At 40.0% G+C, this 17,910-nt stretch overlaps 1 protein-coding gene across 2 annotated transcripts; it reads left to right on the plus strand.

Moving 5' to 3' along the window:
* Positions 1-5,502: 5,502 nt before the first annotated feature.
* On the plus strand, positions 5,503-16,552 carry LOC122639802 (zinc finger protein CONSTANS-LIKE 9-like). Of its 2 annotated transcripts, none has more exons than XM_043832780.1 (5): positions 5,503-5,597; positions 6,427-7,198; positions 13,920-14,147; positions 15,567-15,877; positions 16,234-16,552. In XM_043832780.1, exons 2-5 carry the CDS (start codon positions 6,611-6,613, stop codon positions 16,361-16,363), a joined length of 1,257 nt encoding a protein of 418 aa, XP_043688715.1. In that variant the 5' UTR covers positions 5,503-5,597; positions 6,427-6,610; the 3' UTR covers positions 16,364-16,552. The 2 variants fall into 2 exon arrangements, with proteins under 2 accessions (XP_043688715.1, XP_043688716.1); XM_043832781.1 differs by having other exon boundaries at positions 15,585-15,877; positions 16,225-16,552.
* Positions 16,553-17,910: the final 1,358 nt, after the last annotated feature.

A 17,910-nucleotide genomic window follows, 5' to 3' on the forward strand; every position in this document is an offset into this window, starting at 1 on the left:
ATGGCATTCGCAGATGACCTAATCCTCTTTGTCGAAGCATCTATGGCTGAGGCACGAGCTCTTGATGAGGTTCTTCAAGAATATTGCAAATTCTCTGGGCAATCCATCAATCTTAGCAAGACTAGAGCTCACTTCAGCCCCAATGTCGACTCAAATGTGAAAAGGCAGCTCGGTGATTACTTCCAGATCTACCCCTCATCCTCTTTTGATACTTATCTCGAGATTCCATATATCAGTGGGAAGATTGCTAAGAACCACTGCTCGGATCTGCTCTCTCGGGTTAATAGGAAACTTCAGAGGTGGAAATCGCAATTCCTTAGCCCTGCTGGTAAGGTGGTGCTGGTTCAATCAACCTTTCAGGTATGCCAATATATATGATGCCCTGTTTTCAAGTTCCGGCCTCGATTCACAAGGCCTTGGATGGAGCAAGCAGGAACTTTTTCTGGTCAAATGGCAACATAAGCATGATCCCTACCATTGCATGGAATGATATCTGCGAACCGAATGGATTTGGGGGCCTTAATATCAAACGCTCTGCAGTTATGAATCAAGCCTTACTTACAAAGAAGGCTTGGGAATTGCTTGTCTCTCCCACCTCGTGGTGGGGAAGGATAATGAAAAATAAGTATTTCCCAAATTCGAATTTCCTTGATGCTCGCTGTCCTTCTATGACCTCCTGGGGATGGAAATCCATTTGCTCAGCTCGAGATTTGATTCAAAAGGGTCTCTTTTATAGAGTGGGAAACGACAACTCAATTAACCCATGGGTGGACTTCTGGATACCATCCTTTCCTCCTTCTGCAGGCCCGTTCCCATTACCGAGGGATGCCCCTACAGTGATTAAAGATCTTATTGACGCCCACAATGGGGTTTGGAACAGAGACTCGGTATTTAATTGGTGGCCACCAAATATTGCCTCAAGAATTCTCTCAATTCCGATCCCTATCTTTCCTGTGGAAGACAAACACGTTTGGGCTGCTACCTCCTCAGGCGAGTTCTCTATGGCCTCAGCGTATAGCATAGCCATTAGACGCATCACTTAGCTCCCTCAACATCAATGGCTCAAAATTTGGCATCTCCCCACCATTCCAAAGATTCAGCACCTAATCTAGAAGACCCTCCACAACAAAGTCCAATTACCGGATATTCTCATCAACAGAGGCCTGAACATTAATCAGTCTTGCAATCTTTGTCTTTCTCATCGACAAACTGTGGATCACTTGTTTCGGGACTGCCCTCTCACATCACAGATCTGGCTCTCTGCAGGGTTAAATCACCTCTTTGGGAATCACACCTTCCTGGATACCCTGGATTCTTTAATTCATGTTTAGAACAAAGCTAGCAGAGATATCACTTTAACAACAACTCTTTTCTGCTACATCATGTGGAATGTGTGGGTCAGTTATTGGGACTTCACTTTTCGGCAGGTGCCTTTCAACTCAAACGGTATCCGCCTGAGGGCTATAACAGCTACCAAGGAGGTAATCCAGCATTCCCATTTCCAAGTCCATCGTCCGACAAGGCTGGTTGCTTGGATCCGTCCCTCCCTTCCGTTCTTCAAATTTAATGTTGACGGTTCTAGCAAAGGGAACCCAGGGGCAGCAGGTATTGGAGGAGATTGTTGGGATTTTCAATCCATGTTCATGTGTGGTTTCTCGGAGGGTATTGGCTGGAACTATGTATTAGTGGTAGAAGCTTTAGCGGCAAGGAAGGCGATGACGTTTGTGCTCTCCAACAATCTGAAATACCTTATCATTGAGAGTGATAATCTCCTTCTTATCAATCTACTTAAACGGACCACGACTGCGGTGCCATGGAGAATATCTGCTATTCTTTCTGATTGTCTCTCTCTTATTCCACTCTTTGATACTATTCTCTTCTCGCATGTATTTTGCCAGGCTAATAGTATAGCTGACTCCCTTGCCTCTCTGGCAGCGGACACCCACCACACGATGTCCTAGCTCTCCCTCCACCCCCTTCCATTTCCCCCTTGTTATTTGTTGATGCATCGGGAACGTTGTTCCCTCGCTAATGAAATGCTCTTATCAAAAAAAAAAAAAAAAAAGTGTAGTTGCCCTTTTTAAAAGTATAAAGGTAAGATTGGATGAATTTTATATGTAACTTAATAATATAATTTCTTTAGGTAAAAAGAAAGAAGATGGGAGGGGGGTGCCGACATGAGTGGGAAGAAAGAGACTACTAAATCGAAAATGTCAAAACTCAAAAAGGAGAAGTGGGTAGGAAATGTTCACGTACGTGAATGGCTCACAGCCGTTTAGATGGAATGTGAGAATGTTCCATCTGAACGACGTGAACATTCACCCCTCTCAGAGAGAAGTCGCGTTAGGCCTTCGAAAATGTAAAGGTCCCCTAAGACTAAAAAGCGTAGTGGGAAAGTGGGATTCCTGTTTTGATTTGGGAAAAGATAAAATATCTTAGGTGTAATAAATAAAGGGTGGTGGTGTAAAATGTCAATAACAATATTAAGTTCACACATGACACATATGAGACAAAACCCACTTTTTATATAAGACAAGACAAGGAAAATATCTATTAACGAGAGAGAGAGGGTCTTTTTCTTTACCCAAAATATCCCTGTATATTATCCGGGTTTTCGAATCATTCGACAAAACTAGGTCGATGCCAAGTTTGATGTAAATTGTAATTTCGAGTCTAAGATGAAAATGACAAATATGACCTTTTGTCTATATTTTTCGCGTTGAGGATATTATTAGTCCCTTTCTTTGGAAGGAAATAATTAGGTTTGTGGTAGTCTGTTTGAGATAAGAAACACATGATATGTCTAGAGAAGAGGTGGCATTTGGCCAGTTGGGGCTAAGCTCATGCTAGGCTTTACCGTGCCAGTTAGGATTGTGGGGCCAAGCCCATGCCCAAACATGTGGGGCCGGAGTGACCCACATGTCACACAGGATCCTTGCATGGGAAATCTTACTGGCTCGTATAATTGAAATGAATGAAAATGAAATTGATTTAAAAAGGAAACTTAGAATTTTTTCGATCCTTGCCTAATATGGGAAAAAGATTGGATCAAGATCATCTTCTAGGAGTTCAGCGTCTAGGGTGTTGTCAGGGGGCATCTAACGATTGAGCTGTGTCGCACACATATCGACACATCTAGGGATGTGTGCGATACATCCCAACGATTGGTAGTAGCACTGGGCTACCTGAAGACGAGCTAAACTCAAATTGGTTTGGCATGCCTCCAACACAAAAAAAAAATAAAAATCTGATGGGACTAATAAGGGTGTTGGTGCAAATTAAAAAAAATATTGAAAAGGGTATTAGCGTAAATAGACTTATGTAGCATGTCAATTTTTTTACTGAAAAGATTTCCAACGTGTCGTCTGGTCATTGGGTAAAGATGTTTCTAAGTCGCATGTTGTCCTTATGCCAAAAGTAGAACTGCTTTTTAGATCCACTTGACTCGAACTATTTTGGTCACATTCTCACAGTTTTCTGTTTCTCTTTTTATAATAAAGGGTTATGTATGTCTGAGCCGGTGGTGAAGGTTACATCAGCAGCTTCCACTCTCTCTCTCTCTCTCTCTCTCTCTCCTCTACCGCCCATTGAGTCATTGACGAATATAACTGTTCTGGGAGCGAGGTCTCTTGATACCTTCGTCGTTGCATAATTTCTTGGGGCCACCCGCCTGAGGCTCACTAGGGCCTAGAAGCCCCCGGTTCGTGCGTGACGCTGGGGTCATGTACTAGCCTAGGGGGATTTAGACGGCTAAAGTCGGATACCCCTCCTGTCTCCCAAAAAAAAAAAAAAAAAACTGTTCTGGGAGGGAGGGTGTTTCTTGCGTTGCAAAGGCTATGGAGGAAGGCGAGACCATGGTTTTCACTGATCTGATATGGTCGATTCACATTCAAAACCTTAGAAATTTCCATGTTTTTAGATATGTGGACTGAATCTAGGGTTCCTGAAGGTTGATTCTGATCTGATCCAGATCAGAATTGTCATTGTCTGATTCCACATTTTAAAACCTTGGGTGAGATCCAATGGACGTCCTTCTATCGATTCAATCAAATCTCCCCGGGACATGAAACATTCTCTCATAACTTATTTTCCTCATTTATGGGTTCTTCATACCAAAACTCAGAATCCTTATGAGAAAAATATTTTTTCCATCAACAATTGGAGGAGGCATCCTCACACTTTCCACACCTTGATCATGTGGGCATTGCATGGACATCTCTCTTGACGATTTGGGTTTTTGTCTATAAAATTGTTTCTACATCGTGATTGGTGTAGCATGGGAGATCCTCCCACTGTCAATGTTGGGAACCCTCTCTCATTAATTATTTAAGAGAAAAAGTTCTCTGAGCCTAAGCTAATTAGCAGCCAACCAATGGAGAGTACACGACACGATTCTTCAACAAGGATGGAGAGGAGATGATTATTAAACTCTAATCACCTACCATTACATGGAGCAGTTACATATATTTTCTTGATGACACATGTCCTTTTACTTCCATAAATGCCTCTCTCAACACTTGCAATGGCAGCATAAATGGGCATTTATGAAAACAAAGGACATGTATCATCACCAAATCATACCTAAAGTATTAACCTACAAGTACAATAGGTAGTTGAGACTTCTTTAGTGTGAAGAGACGAGAGATAGAGATACAAAACCTTGGCATGGTCTACGACTCTACGTCTTGGGTTTAAAAAATAGGAATCATGATCAACATCTTTCTTGGAATCAAATTAGAATCAATTTGAATTGAAGGAAAAATCGGCCAAACCTTAATTTTTGTACATGATCGATCTGATACTTTGATCCGAATCAGCAAAAATGGAAAAATATTTAAGAAATAATCATCCCTCCCTTATGAAAGGCAATAATGACCGCCGTGTTGATGCCACTAGACTCACTCCCCCACAAGAACTCTTGCGGCTTTTTTCAAGAAATTTTTTCATTACTTTCTCAATATAGCATGGATGGAAAGGGCACAAAAAATAGGGTGAAGGGGGGGAAATTATCTCCTCCAGTTTGCTGACCGGCCCAGTCCCCCAGTTCCTCTAATAGGGGGATGGTGGACCTCACCCGGGCAGAGTATTTAGGCATGGGTAGAGAGATCATTTCAGCCCCCCTTTGGTAGAGGAACTGGGGAACTGGACCGGGCAGCCAAGGTGATAAAGATCCGTGAAGGGGTGGGGGTGGGGGTGGGGGTGGCGGTGGGGGGCTTAGGTGGAGGATGGATGCCTATCCTAAGTAATGGTTAACGAACGGGGAACCACTGTTCCCTCTTTTTCAATTTTTTTTTTGTTTTGGTAATGGTAAGAACTGTTCTTTCGTTTTCAATAACAAATAAAAGTGATGAGAAAAAGCGGGGACCTAACTTTTTCCGGGGAAGAGGTAGGCGTAGTGTGGTGGGCCTCATCTTTATGCACTTTTATCCTAAAATCTCCACCAGACCTCCCAGATTCTGGATATCAATTTAGGGTTCTACCATTTCATACTTCCTGCACATCTCTTCTTCTTCTTCTTCTTCTTCAACTATTTCATTTTTTTCTGCTCTTCCTGCTTGTTTCACGCCATCACTGCACTTCTGGATCTGCTTCTATAGGTAATTTATCTCCCTTTGCTCTTTCTTCTTCTCTTTTTGGGGTAGTGGTGATCATAGATGTCTTTCTTTTCGAATGGGTTGGTGTTTACTTCTGAAATTTTCTTTTGTTCTCCTTTTCAGTCTCTTGTATGTTTTTACTTGAAATTCTCTTTTGTTCTGCTTTTCCTATGCCTATATTTTCCGATCTGCAGGAAGAAAACGTAAAAGCTGAATACTAGCTCCGATATTAGCAGAATTTCAGTGAACCTTGTAGGTAGCTTAAGGTTGGGTACCAGCTCGGGCATTAGGAGGACATTTCTGAACCTTAGTAGTTTGCTTTTCTTTTTGTTACTGAATTCAATTTTTTAAGCGTTTCTCCTATTCTTCTCTCTCCCCCCTCCCTCCCCCAACATGTTGTACATTTTTTTTTGGCAAAAATTTTTCTTTAACAACTTCCTTTGCTTTAGATTGGAGTTGTGTTGGGCAATTCCCCCCCGGGGGATGGGGGGATCTACACTTTTTATGCAGAAAGAAATGGTGAAAGGTAATTTGCCAAATGAATTGAAGTAAACTAACTTTTAAAGGATCTATGTATGTCGATATCACTTTCCTGAGTAAGGGTTATAGCCAAATGTTTTTTTCCCGGGCTTTTACTCTTGTACAAGGAAGCTGTAGCAAACCCCCCTTCTAGGCCACTCGTAATGAAGATGAAAACCATTAGGGATCATTGTTCGTCTTCTTCTACTTTAATGATAAGATATAAGTAAAGCATTTTCTTTGAAGTCTCATTGAAACAATTCAGTTGTTCTTAACGAATTCTATTTTGTTTTCTGTATTCGTCTTGTGGCAGTGGCATATTGGCAAGTTTAGGCATCTATATAAACATCCTTTGAAGATTGTATCCATTTATTAGGATCATGGTTCATTAAAGAAGATGAATTCTGGAAGTTGAGGAGTTATCTTCTGACAAGAATTTTGGGAAAACTTATTGGGTTGTGTTGGGGTTCTGATCCAATAGAAGGGTGAGAGTAATAATGGGTCGGTTATGTGATTTCTGTGGGGAGCAACGATCAATTGTATACTGCCGGCCCGATGCTGCTTGCTTATGTTTGTCCTGTGACCGAAATGTCCATTCGGCAAATGCCCTTTCTAAACGCCATTCAAGGACCCTTCTATGTGAAAAATGCTATTCTCAACCTGCCATAGTTAGGTGTCTGGAAGAGAACATATCACTTTGTCAAAATTGCGATTGGAATGGGCACGGCAGCTCCACCTTGGGTTCAGCACATAAGAGGCAGACAATCGACTGTTATTCTGGGTGCCCTTCTGCAGCAGAAACTTCTAAGATCTGGTCATTTGTTCGGGACTCTCCATCAATGGATGATTCTAACTGCGAACAGGGATTGGGTTTAATGAGCATCGACGAGAACAATTCCAGTAATTATTGGGGGCCTACTGAAAATAACGGCACGAGTGATCTTGCTGTTGCAAGCGGAATGGAAGATGCGGAAAATGTTGATAAGTTTTCTATGTGGATGGGATCTTCTTCAGTGCCTGCACCGAACCCCATGCCATGCGTTGTAGATCAGCCATCTGGATCTGTGGATCCAACCACTGCCAAGGTGACTTTATCACTTTGGAACATATTTATTATCTAAGGGGTCCAAAGACTTTCATCTTGGAAATCTCAGGGACTGAACGCAGGGGCCTAGGACAGTCTACCAATAACATCGTGGCACAATTTCCAAACATGCAGGGAGGGAGATGGGGCCACTATCCAATTTGGTTTCCATGGAAGAGATCTCCTATGCTGGTGCTGACTGGATGACCATAACTATTCCTTCTAAAAACATTTTCTCTGGATTGTTCCCTTGTGTTTTCAGATCGTCTAAAAAATCCAACAGTTTCAGTGGTTGCATGAGAGACTGGAATCAGTTGTACATGGGGCAGGCTCTTCTCCAACCACTCCTTTTTTTGGTTGCATGAGAGACTGGAATCAGTTGTACATGGGGCAGGCTCTTCTCTAACCACTCCTTTTTTCACCTCTCGTATATTATTTTTCTTCTCTTTTAATTTATTTTGGTGGTGAAAATATTTTTCTTTTGGACAGAAATCTTTCAGCCTGGTCCCATTTATGTAGGTTCTAATCCCCTGCCTGTGTACAGCATTGAGATGTTGTCATTGGTAGACTGCCACTATATTCTACCGCTCAAATACTTGAAACTTGTTATTATGCATATATCTGTTGTGTTTCATGCTACAACTCATATGACCTTGGATTTACCTTCATAAATTTTACTGATGCTCTTAGTTTATGTTGATAAGTAGCTTGGTGATTTAAAAAAATATGGCAATGCTTTTGAAACTGGCTGTCTTAATGGAAAACAACTACAGGAATCAGTAATGTTTGCAGATAGTAGACATATGCTTAGTTTCATAGAGTTGACAGATGGTTTTTGAACATCTTTGTGTGTACTTCTTAATGTTAGTTTCCTAGTTTTGACATGAGTATTACTCCTTAAATCATCAACTACTTTTAAGTTTTGCTTGATTTTGAATCCCGGAATTCTCCTCCAGAATCTTGAAATCCTGAATGTTTTCTAATTTGGCGTATAGCTAATTCTGTGGCAATCACATTGATGGCATCTCCTGAGGATGTAGCTAAATTGATTGTTTTCTTATTCAAAGTCGGGTGTGGTTCAATGCTGCAATAGGTTTTCTTTTATTAGATGCAATTTTAAGGTATAAATGACTGTTGTAGTTATTACACTTGAGAAAGAGTAGGTAAAATTGTTGCACAACAACAAAATGGGGTCAGCTACATGGATCTTTGCTCTCCAATCAACTCTATTTGAAGTCATACTTGATACAAGGCCTAAGCTATGCATCTCTTTCCTCACCACTTCTCCTAAAGTCATTTTAGGTCTGCCCCCGACTCTTTTAGTTCTTTCAATGTGAATCAAATCACTCCTCTGTACTGGAGCCTCCGAAGGCCTCATTGAACATGGCCATACCATCTCAAAAGACTTTCTCGTAGCTTATCATGTATTAGAGCTACTTCCAAATCAACTCTAATATGATTTTTCCTTTATCCTTCCTAGTTTTGCCACATATCCATCTCAACATCCTCATCCTTGCTATACTTAGTTTATCTATTTGATGCTTCTTAACTACCCAACGTTCCGCACCATACATCATAGCCGGTCGTATGACAGTCGTATATAGTTTTCTTTTTAAGCTTTAAAGGAATACACCAATTACACAACACTTCGGATGCACTTCTCCGTTTCATCCATCCTATTTTAATTTTATGAGCAACATTATCCTCTATATCACCTTCTTTATTTATAATTGAGCCCAGATACCCATAGAACTAAAACTCGCGAGATCTCGACGAAAATCTCGCTTTTTCAAATGCTCGAGATGAGATGAGGGGCGAAATGGAAAGTTACAATGTCTAGGCCGAGATCTCAAGATCTCAGTGGGAAATCTTGGTAGTTTTAGTCATCTCGGTGGGAAATTTTGGTATACAAACACCTATTTATGCAAACCTTGGTATACAGATATTTATGCCAGAAACCAGGACAGACACTTATTTATGACTAATATCATTTAATTAAATGAAATGTGTTTCATTTACTTAAGATATTATTCATAAATAAGCAAATACCCCCTATTTGAATCCAATAAAAATAGTTAAAAAGTAAAATTCCAAAAGGATAAAAAGTCAACCCCCCAATTCAAGAACAAAAACTGGATTTTCGGCGGTAGTTGCAATTTTCAACTTTCTAATGCTAAGGTTTTTCTCAAATCTATAAATTTCATAAATCTTAATATGATAAAACATTGATAAAAACCAAAAGTGCGGTAAAATATTCATTTGTTTTGATGCCCAAAAAGAAAGCTTTCCAACAAGTCCAAGATTGCCAAAATCTGATTTATATTGAAGGAGTTATGTACCGGTGAAACTTAATTTGGTGTGCACGAATGCTGTCAAAAGCGCTCTGAATGAAAATATTTTTTGGGCATCAAAACAAATGAATATTTTACCACACTTTTGGTTTTTAACAATGTTTCATCATATTAAGATTTATGGAATTTTTAGATTTGAGAAAAAACCCCAGCATTAAAAAGTTGAAAATTGCAGCTACCGCTGCAAATCTAGTTTTTGTTCTTGAATTGGAGGGTTGACTTTTTGTCCTTTAGGAATTTGATTTTTTTAACAATTTTTACTGGATTCAAATAGGGGGATGTAGGACAAATGCTGAACCGGGTTGACCCTCTTAGCAATCTCGACCAAGATGGGCCAGTCCCTTGGAGATGCATTCGATCAGCCTTATTTTCTTGTGGATTGTGGAAGATCCTCGAGATTTGGATTGCTTCTATAGCTGCATGTGGGGCCCACATGACAGTTTGGATTTTTAGGTTTCTTTTGCGCAAATCCAATCTTAGCGCTAGGATCTATTTTAGTAGTTATCTTTTATTTTGGGTTGGGAGATAAGATTGTGTTTCCGGTTTCTTTGTTAGTTAATTTCCATATAGTTAGGATTTTATTTTCATTAAATTGGGTTGTAATCCGTGGTATTGATATGCAAGAATGAACTAAAAGAAAAGTGAATTTGTGCGTGTGCACCCCCCCCCTTTCTTCTTCTTCTCCCTCCCTCTGATATCTTTTCAGATTTCCCCCTTGCAATTATGAAATTCTGATTTCTTTCTATCTTTTCCTCTTCCCCTACTCTGTCCCCCATTATCTGGTATCAAACTCCAAACCTGGGTGAATCTCTTTCCCTCTCTCTCTCTCTGATTCTTCATCCTCTCAGTCTCTCTTCCCTGCTGTTTCATCAGTCTCACTTTTCCCCATTTTATTCTTTGTCCTTCTCTTTTCTATTTCCTCCTCGCTGCAGTTGTGACCGAACCTCAACAGCAACCATACCACTAAGCCCTACCCCACCCCCAGCAAGCCCTATCCTTGCGTCTCCCGCAATCTCTCAACCCCATCCTTCACTCCCACATTTAACCCAAAAAAAAAAAAAAAAGGAACAGAAAATTCTTTTCGACATCCTGTAACCACACCCCCCACTGCAGCCTCGATTTCCCTTGCCAAAAACCCCAACCCATCACCTCTTCTTGGTTCCGTCAGAAACCAAAAACCAAAAAAAAAAAAAAAGAGGAAGCAAGAAGAGAAGCAGAGTAACGAAACAAAAAGGTCGTACCCAGTACACAAGGCTCTCGCGTTTAGCAGGGTCTGGGGAAGGTACATACCTGGTTGCTGCTCCTCGTAATCAAACCGATACGCTCCGGTCTGCGATATCTCAGCAGTTGGAGTCCTAATCGAGCTCGATCAGAACTCGAACCTGGCTTTCCATCGTCGTTCCTTCTTGTTCGTTGTTCCTCCGCAAAACTCTCTTTCCAGACCCTCGTCAAGTTAAGTCTGTTTGATTCGTTATTTCCACTCTTCAGTCCTCACCGGTAACCCGTCACAAATCTAAGTTCTTTCTTTTTATTTTTTTCCCCCATTTTACCCTTTAGTACCTTTTTATTTAGTACCCTTTCTAATCCACTTTCCCATATTACACCCTCCTTTCTTCTTTATTCCCTCCTATCCCATACTTTAAATTTGTTTACAAGTTTACCCTCCCCGTACTTGTGACACTTTTCTTGTGTGTTTCTAATTAAACATCCCAATTTACAATTCTGCCACTGATATCATAAATCCCATTGTATTTACAATTGTGCCATCAATGTTCTACACTTCACCATATTTACGGGAATTGACCAATAGTAGGACTCAGATACAATGCAACCGAATTATCTTGGTTACAATCCATCACCTATTATGTCCTGTAACGGTGGAAGCACTGCATCAGGTATTTTCTCCTTATGGATTTGTGGAAAAGATCATGACAACATTTCATAAGCCTGCTAGTTCTCAAGCCCTTATCCAGTATCAGTCACTCCTGAGTGCATAATATTTATGATGATTGCTATATATTGGACATTCAATTTTCATGCCTCAGTGAGGTACAATCGAACTATAAATGGTCAAAGGGTTTCAAGAACACATCCGTGCCTTCAGCGCAGAAAGACAAGAAAATTGTGATTGAAGCATCACCGACTGAATCACTTCCAGGAGATTCTATTGCACTGATGGAAAACTCTACTGAAGATATCTCTGAAGAGTCAAAAGGCGAGCCACCACTGATGGATGTAACGGCGTCGATAGTTGTTCAAGACAAGGTGGAGCTGAACGATCCGATCAAGATTGCAGTCGTGGAACCGATCAATGGTCCGATTACAGTGGCAAAACCCCGTGGTCATATTCCAATCAAAGTCGTATCATTTGTTGACGACCATCGGGAGATCGTAACGGTTGATCAGGAAATGTGCAAGATCATCACCCCATCTAAGCTTTTGATCGTGGATGTTGATCAAGTGGTGCTGACACTTTCCTTCTTTAAAACTTGTGGTCGAGTTTTTCTTAACCACGGGAGAGTTGATGCAGGACAAGTGCTGAACCAGGTTGACCCTCTTAGTAATCTCGACTAAGATGGGCCAATCCCTTGGAGATGCATTCGATCAGCCTTATTTTCCTGTGGATTGCGGAAGATCCTCCAGATTTGGATTGCTTCTACAGCTGTATGTGGGGCCTACAGGATAGTTTGGGTTTTTAGTTTTCTTTTGCACAAATCCAGTCTTAGCGCTAAGATCTATTTTATTAGTTATCTTTTATTTTGGGTAAGGAGATAAGATTGTGTTTCTGGTTTCTTTGTTAGTTTCCATATAGTTAGGATTTTATTTTCTTTAAATTGGGCTGTAATCCACGGTATTGATATGCAAGACTGAATTAAAAAAAAAAGAAGTGAGTTTGTGCATGTCCACACCCACCCTTCTTCTTCTTCTCACGGCTTCTTCTCCCCTTGCTGCTGCTTCTTCTTCTTCTTCTCACGGTGTCTTCTCTTCCCCCCCCTTGAAATTCTGATTTCTTTCTATCTTTTCCTCTTCCCCTACTCTGTCCCCCATTAGGGGTGTTTGCTTATTTATGAATAATATCTTAAGTAAATGAATCATTTACTTAAATGATATTAGGCATAAATAAGTATCTGTCCTGGTTTCCCACTAAGTGAAACTCCTATTTGGACTTTGATTTTTCAAAATCTGATGGTGCCATTGTGTTTAAATGGCCCAAAAATAGGCTGTATACTAACTTTCATGACCAAACTAGGTCTAAAGCCCACTGAAACCAGCCATAGAGTTCAAAAAAAAAAAAAAAACCCCAACTCGCTATTTGGCCAGCTCAAAAACAAAAAAAAAAACCCCAACTCACTATTTGGCCAGCTCAATACCTGTACTCGAGACGAGTTTTAGTTACTTGCAGATACCTAAAATGATTACCATGTGGAATCTCCCTCTCAATCAATTTTTACTACCTCATTAGCCATCCTAGTGTAACTAAAGTTACATACCATATACTCTGTCTTTATTCTACTTGTCTTAAAACTATTTGATTCCAAGGTAGATCTCCATAACTCCAACATGCTGTTAATCCCTGCCTTTGTCTCATCCGCCAAAACAATATCATCAACAAAAAGCATACACCAAGGAACCTCATCTTGAATAAAAAGGGCATACCCAGTATACGAGGCTCCCGCCATTGTGGGGGTCTGGGGAGGGTTATGCAGCCTTACCCCAGCTTTGTGGCGAGGCTGTTTCTAGAATCGATCTTGCAACCACTAGGTCACATTACGTTGCACCTAGGCCGGCCCTCGAACCTCATCTTGAATGTCTTTAATTAAATCATCCATGACAAGCGTAAACAAATAAGGGCTTAAGGCTGATCTTTGAAGTAACCCAACTGTAATTGGGAGTTCACCACCTTGACCCCTCTTAGTTCTTACATTAGTCATCACACCATCATACATATATTTAAAATTATGTCATCGTATTTACTTGAAACCCTTCTCTTCTCTAGCATAAGCCAGATTAACTCCCAATGGACTCTCTCGTATGCTTTTTTTTGGGTCAATAAAAGCCATATTGAGATCATTCTTCCCCTCTCTAAATCGTTCCATGAGCCTCTTAAGTAAGAAAATAGTTTCCATCGTTACACATCTATGATTAATTCTGTTCAGTTATATGCAAGTAAGTGATAATTTTTTTTGTTTTCCACTTCTAATAGTTTTTTAACTCTTGAAAACCTTTTCATTAAAAAAAAAAAAAACCAAAAACCCTGTTTCTTTCCCCCCCCCCCCCCCCCAAAGAAAAAAAAAGAAGATTATAATTGTAAACTAAGCTTTCCCCTTTCCTTCATCACTTGTAAAAATTATTCTTTTATCTTATGTACAGTTATGCTGTCCTGGAACAAAAGTCCTTCAAGACTATGAAGATAGTGATCTTTATGAAGATCTCAATGTAGATGACTTCGATTTGAACTTTGAGAACTATGAAGAACTCTTTGGTATGTCACAAAATAATCAAGAAAAGCTTTTTGAAAATGGTGGGATTGATAGCTTGTTTGGAACAAAGGATATATGTGCTGCGGATTCCAACATTCAGGGCGAATTTATGACTGAGGTTTGCTCCATAACTCATTCTTTTATTGCAGAATTTTGCATCTTTCTTATGGTGAATAAGCTCATGGTTAAATTTGTTACTTCTGGGTTACTGGATTTACTTTAGGTGCTCAGGTGAGTTTGTGTATTTACTTCATAGATCCATTTGGTCTCATGGATATGTTCCACTGGATTACATGCCTTTGGATCAATTTTTGTTGCTCTACAATTTTCATGCAACAACATTAAAAAGTTGAAAAAAAAAGGAGTTGAAACCCTTTCATTTTTATGGGTGTGGCCAAACCTAATAGCATGGAAAGGTATTACTCTGCCTATGATCATTTGTTCACATTTTCGACTCACCAAAATTTCATTATATGAAACCTTTCCACTGAAACTGCCTAGATACTTTTATGTACTTGTTGTAGAAACAATAAATTTTGTGATAAGAAGAAAAAATTAGCCTTTTTGTCCGTTCAAATATCTGCTCACATCTTAGGGCATATTTTTAGGAACACAATCCATTTGTCCGTATATTGGAATGCTTCTACGATAACTGTGGAATAGTGAAATCCTTAATTTTATCATCTGGGAAAGCAAATCAAACATTATGAACTGAAGAACGGAGAAGAAGAAAAAAGGAGAGAAGAAATAATTTCATTCCATTTGGTTTCTAAATACAACCTTGATGGTCAAAATGTGTTTCAAAGAAATTTCGGTTAGGTAAAATTAACTCTCTCCACCACCAACCCCCGGGGAGAAAGGAAAAGCCTTGAGAGGGAGTTGGGTTGGTTATGATTAATATTTGTAAGTCCACCTAGGAGAGTTCTTGATAAAGAAGGCAGCCCAACCCAAATGATAGTAATTATTGGATTAATTAAATTTGTTTCTGACAGTGAAATAATTAGCAGATGGCGGGGCCTGGTCCCATGATGTGCATGCTGCATGGTGCATTCTTCTGGGTGCCAAGGTAATGATTTCCTATATTTGTGGATGCAAATATTCTTATCAATAAGTGTGTCTCAAGGTGCCAGGAAGCTCAGCTGGTAGAGTATTTGGCATTTTGTCTCCAAGACCCGAACCTTGTATCCTTGCACTCACTTTGCATGAAATACACCGCTTTGCACTATTTGTGTGCCTCCTCTCCACTTCAGTGCTTGTATATTGCTCCAAAGACTCCATAGATTGCTTAAGATTTGTTTATGCTTAAATTCCCTTCCCAACCAAAAGAAAATAATTAGTGTCTTATCACATGAAGGTAGTAGCCATAGGGATCTCTATCTCTATGCCATGTTTAAATGAACATAATCTGGTTGCGTGTATTCTTGTTCAATCAGAAGTTGATGAGTGTCTTGTTCTCTCTCTCTCTCTCTCATGTGACATCCATACTCTGGAATTCACCATTGGTGGCAATGATTTGAGCTAGTATCTCTTTTTCCAGGGGTCTTTGTCTGGACAGGTCAAAGCGATGCAGCCAGCATGTAGCAATCCAGAGTCTGCTGATTCCATGATGAGCTGTAAAACCGAACCAAACCTCTGTTTTGCAGCTAGGCAAGCCCATTCAAGTGTCTCACTTTCATTTTCTGGATTGACTGGAGAAAGTAATGGTGGAGATTACCAAGACTGCGGTGCTTCATCAATGATATTAATGGGTGAACCTCCATGGTTAACTCCCTGTCCTGAGAATTCATTATCATCAGTTAGCAGGGACAGTGCTGTCTTGCGTTATAAGGCCAAGAAGAAGGCTAGGAGGTAAATATTTCCACATACTATTTTCATTAACATAATATACATTTCAATACTTTGTTATGTCCAATTTCCCTTTATTCAACCTGAAGCATTGAAGTATATATTAAGAAGGTAGTCTTTCCAAGGTACAAGTCTTTAGTGTATTACTTATGTACTATCGATGACTTAAATTGACTTTTTTCTTCTCTTTTTCCCTTTTTAGTTCCATGGGTCAGTGCATCTTTCATGCACCCCTCTTGTGAAATGAAAATTACATAATTCACAGGCCTTTATGTGCAGTAATTTTTAATGGATTATATCCCTATAGTTCCATGTTATGAAAGGGTGATTTTATTTATTTCCTTCTACAGCCAAAACAGGTTCGAGAAGAAGATCAGGTATGCCTCTCGCAAGGCCAGGGCTGATGTAAGAAGGCGTGTGAAGGGCCGGTTTATTAAGGCAGGCGATGCTTATGACTATGACCCACTGTGCCAAACCAGAAGCTGCTGAGAGTAAAGTTTTAAACTTTACTTCTAAGAAAAAACAGGCTGGCTTAAGATCAACTTTTAAAATTTCCTTGATTTTATTTGAAAGACTTGATTTGTTCTCTGCTTCTGTTTGCAATGACAAATTATACCCTTGTTTCACAGGGGCACAGTGTCGTCGTCACCTGTAAAATAATATCAAGAGAAGGAACAAGGGGGGGGGGGGGGGGAGCTGGGTGAATGGCTGATGTAGGAGGTGAGTTCTGATTCTGAAGCTCAAATGATGTGAATTCACAACCTTGGAGGTTTGTGATGTCTTCTGATTGCAATACTGAAATTGAGTCCCCTGCCTCTGTACAACTCATCCTATGGTTGCCAAATCCCCTTACATGTTTCACCTTTTCTAGGAAAGGGAAGTGCTTCTCATCTCTGTGCAACCTCACCCCTCTACCAAATCAATGCAGATGTGATGCAATCATGTACTCTTGTTCTCGTACTTTCCCCTAACGGATGCACTCGAGGGGTTTATTTACCATGACAGCGTGGGTGATGATACATTACTTCCGGGTCACACAGAAGATTCTTATTTTCTAAGCATCTTTTTTTTTGGAGGGGGGGGGGTTGTGTGGGATATGTAGCAGAGGATCATCTATGTACTCAATATAGTTTGTTGATATAGGAGGAGCTCGTGTAAAAAAGAGTTGTAGCTTTTTCATTTGAGTTTGTAGAGTGTAAATTGGCCTGGATGATTGGCCCTGAAAGTGTTTAATACCTCATAGTAGTCTCACTTTAAGTTATGTGAATTCCTCTAAACACCTAATTAAAGCTGTTTATCACATAGTTATTTGCAATTTTCCATTACCACTTGACAGGATGTAAGTTTTTGATGGAAGAGAATAAAATTGCTAGCACCTTATTAGCATTATACAGAGATACATCTTTGAGCTGGCTTGTTGCAGAGAGGTGATTTAACTTGTCTATCTTGCTTTAGTGGGGTCACATGTTAATATTTCATTTTAGGTGGCAATTTCACCTGTACAGTGAAACACTAGTTATTGATCCATGGGGTTAGTCAAGTTGAGTTCTAGAAATTGAACCTTGCAACAAAGTGGTTAGTTTTTACTAAAACATTAGATTTGAAACTCAAGTTTCTGACTCCTTGAGCTTCATGGGATTTAGGCTTTTAACTCCTTTCTGTTTATGATCTCCAGTTTCTGGTTGCAAACGTAAGCCCGGTAAGTTGGCCTGAACTGAAGTCAGCCATCACCACCGTTGATCCAAGGATGACCCAGGCAGCGAGAACCCCAAAGAGGTCAAAGATGAAGGCTCCAGAATTGGGTACTAAATAAGACTGAGTTTCTCTTAACCCGTGGCGAAGAGGGAATCTCCACATCTAAGAGCATCTAATCCTTTGGATTTAGGATGTGAAAGGATATTTTCGATCATGTATTATAAGAGGTGGGAGTTTGATGATGATACAGGAGTCTAATCACATGATTATTTCAGCGATGTGAAAGGATATTTTCGATCATGTATTATAAGAGGTGGGAGTTTGATGATGATACAGGAGTC

Source organism: Telopea speciosissima, chromosome 9 (genome assembly GCF_018873765.1).
Source record: "Telopea speciosissima isolate NSW1024214 ecotype Mountain lineage chromosome 9, Tspe_v1, whole genome shotgun sequence".
Classification (NCBI taxonomy): domain Eukaryota; kingdom Viridiplantae; phylum Streptophyta; class Magnoliopsida; order Proteales; family Proteaceae; genus Telopea; species Telopea speciosissima.

Excerpts from the sequence above, each read along its gene's own strand:
- LOC122639802 (XM_043832780.1), top strand. The coding sequence starts at position 6,611 with ATGGGTCGGTTATGTGATTTCTGTGGGGAGCAACGATCAATTGTATAC. Across the intron at positions 14,148-15,566 it reads AGGGCGAATTTATGACTGAG|GGGTCTTTGTCTGGACAGGT; the intron begins GTTTGCTCCATA and ends CTCTTTTTCCAG. Across the intron at positions 15,878-16,233 it reads GCCAAGAAGAAGGCTAGGAG|GTTCGAGAAGAAGATCAGGT; the intron begins GTAAATATTTCC and ends CAGCCAAAACAG.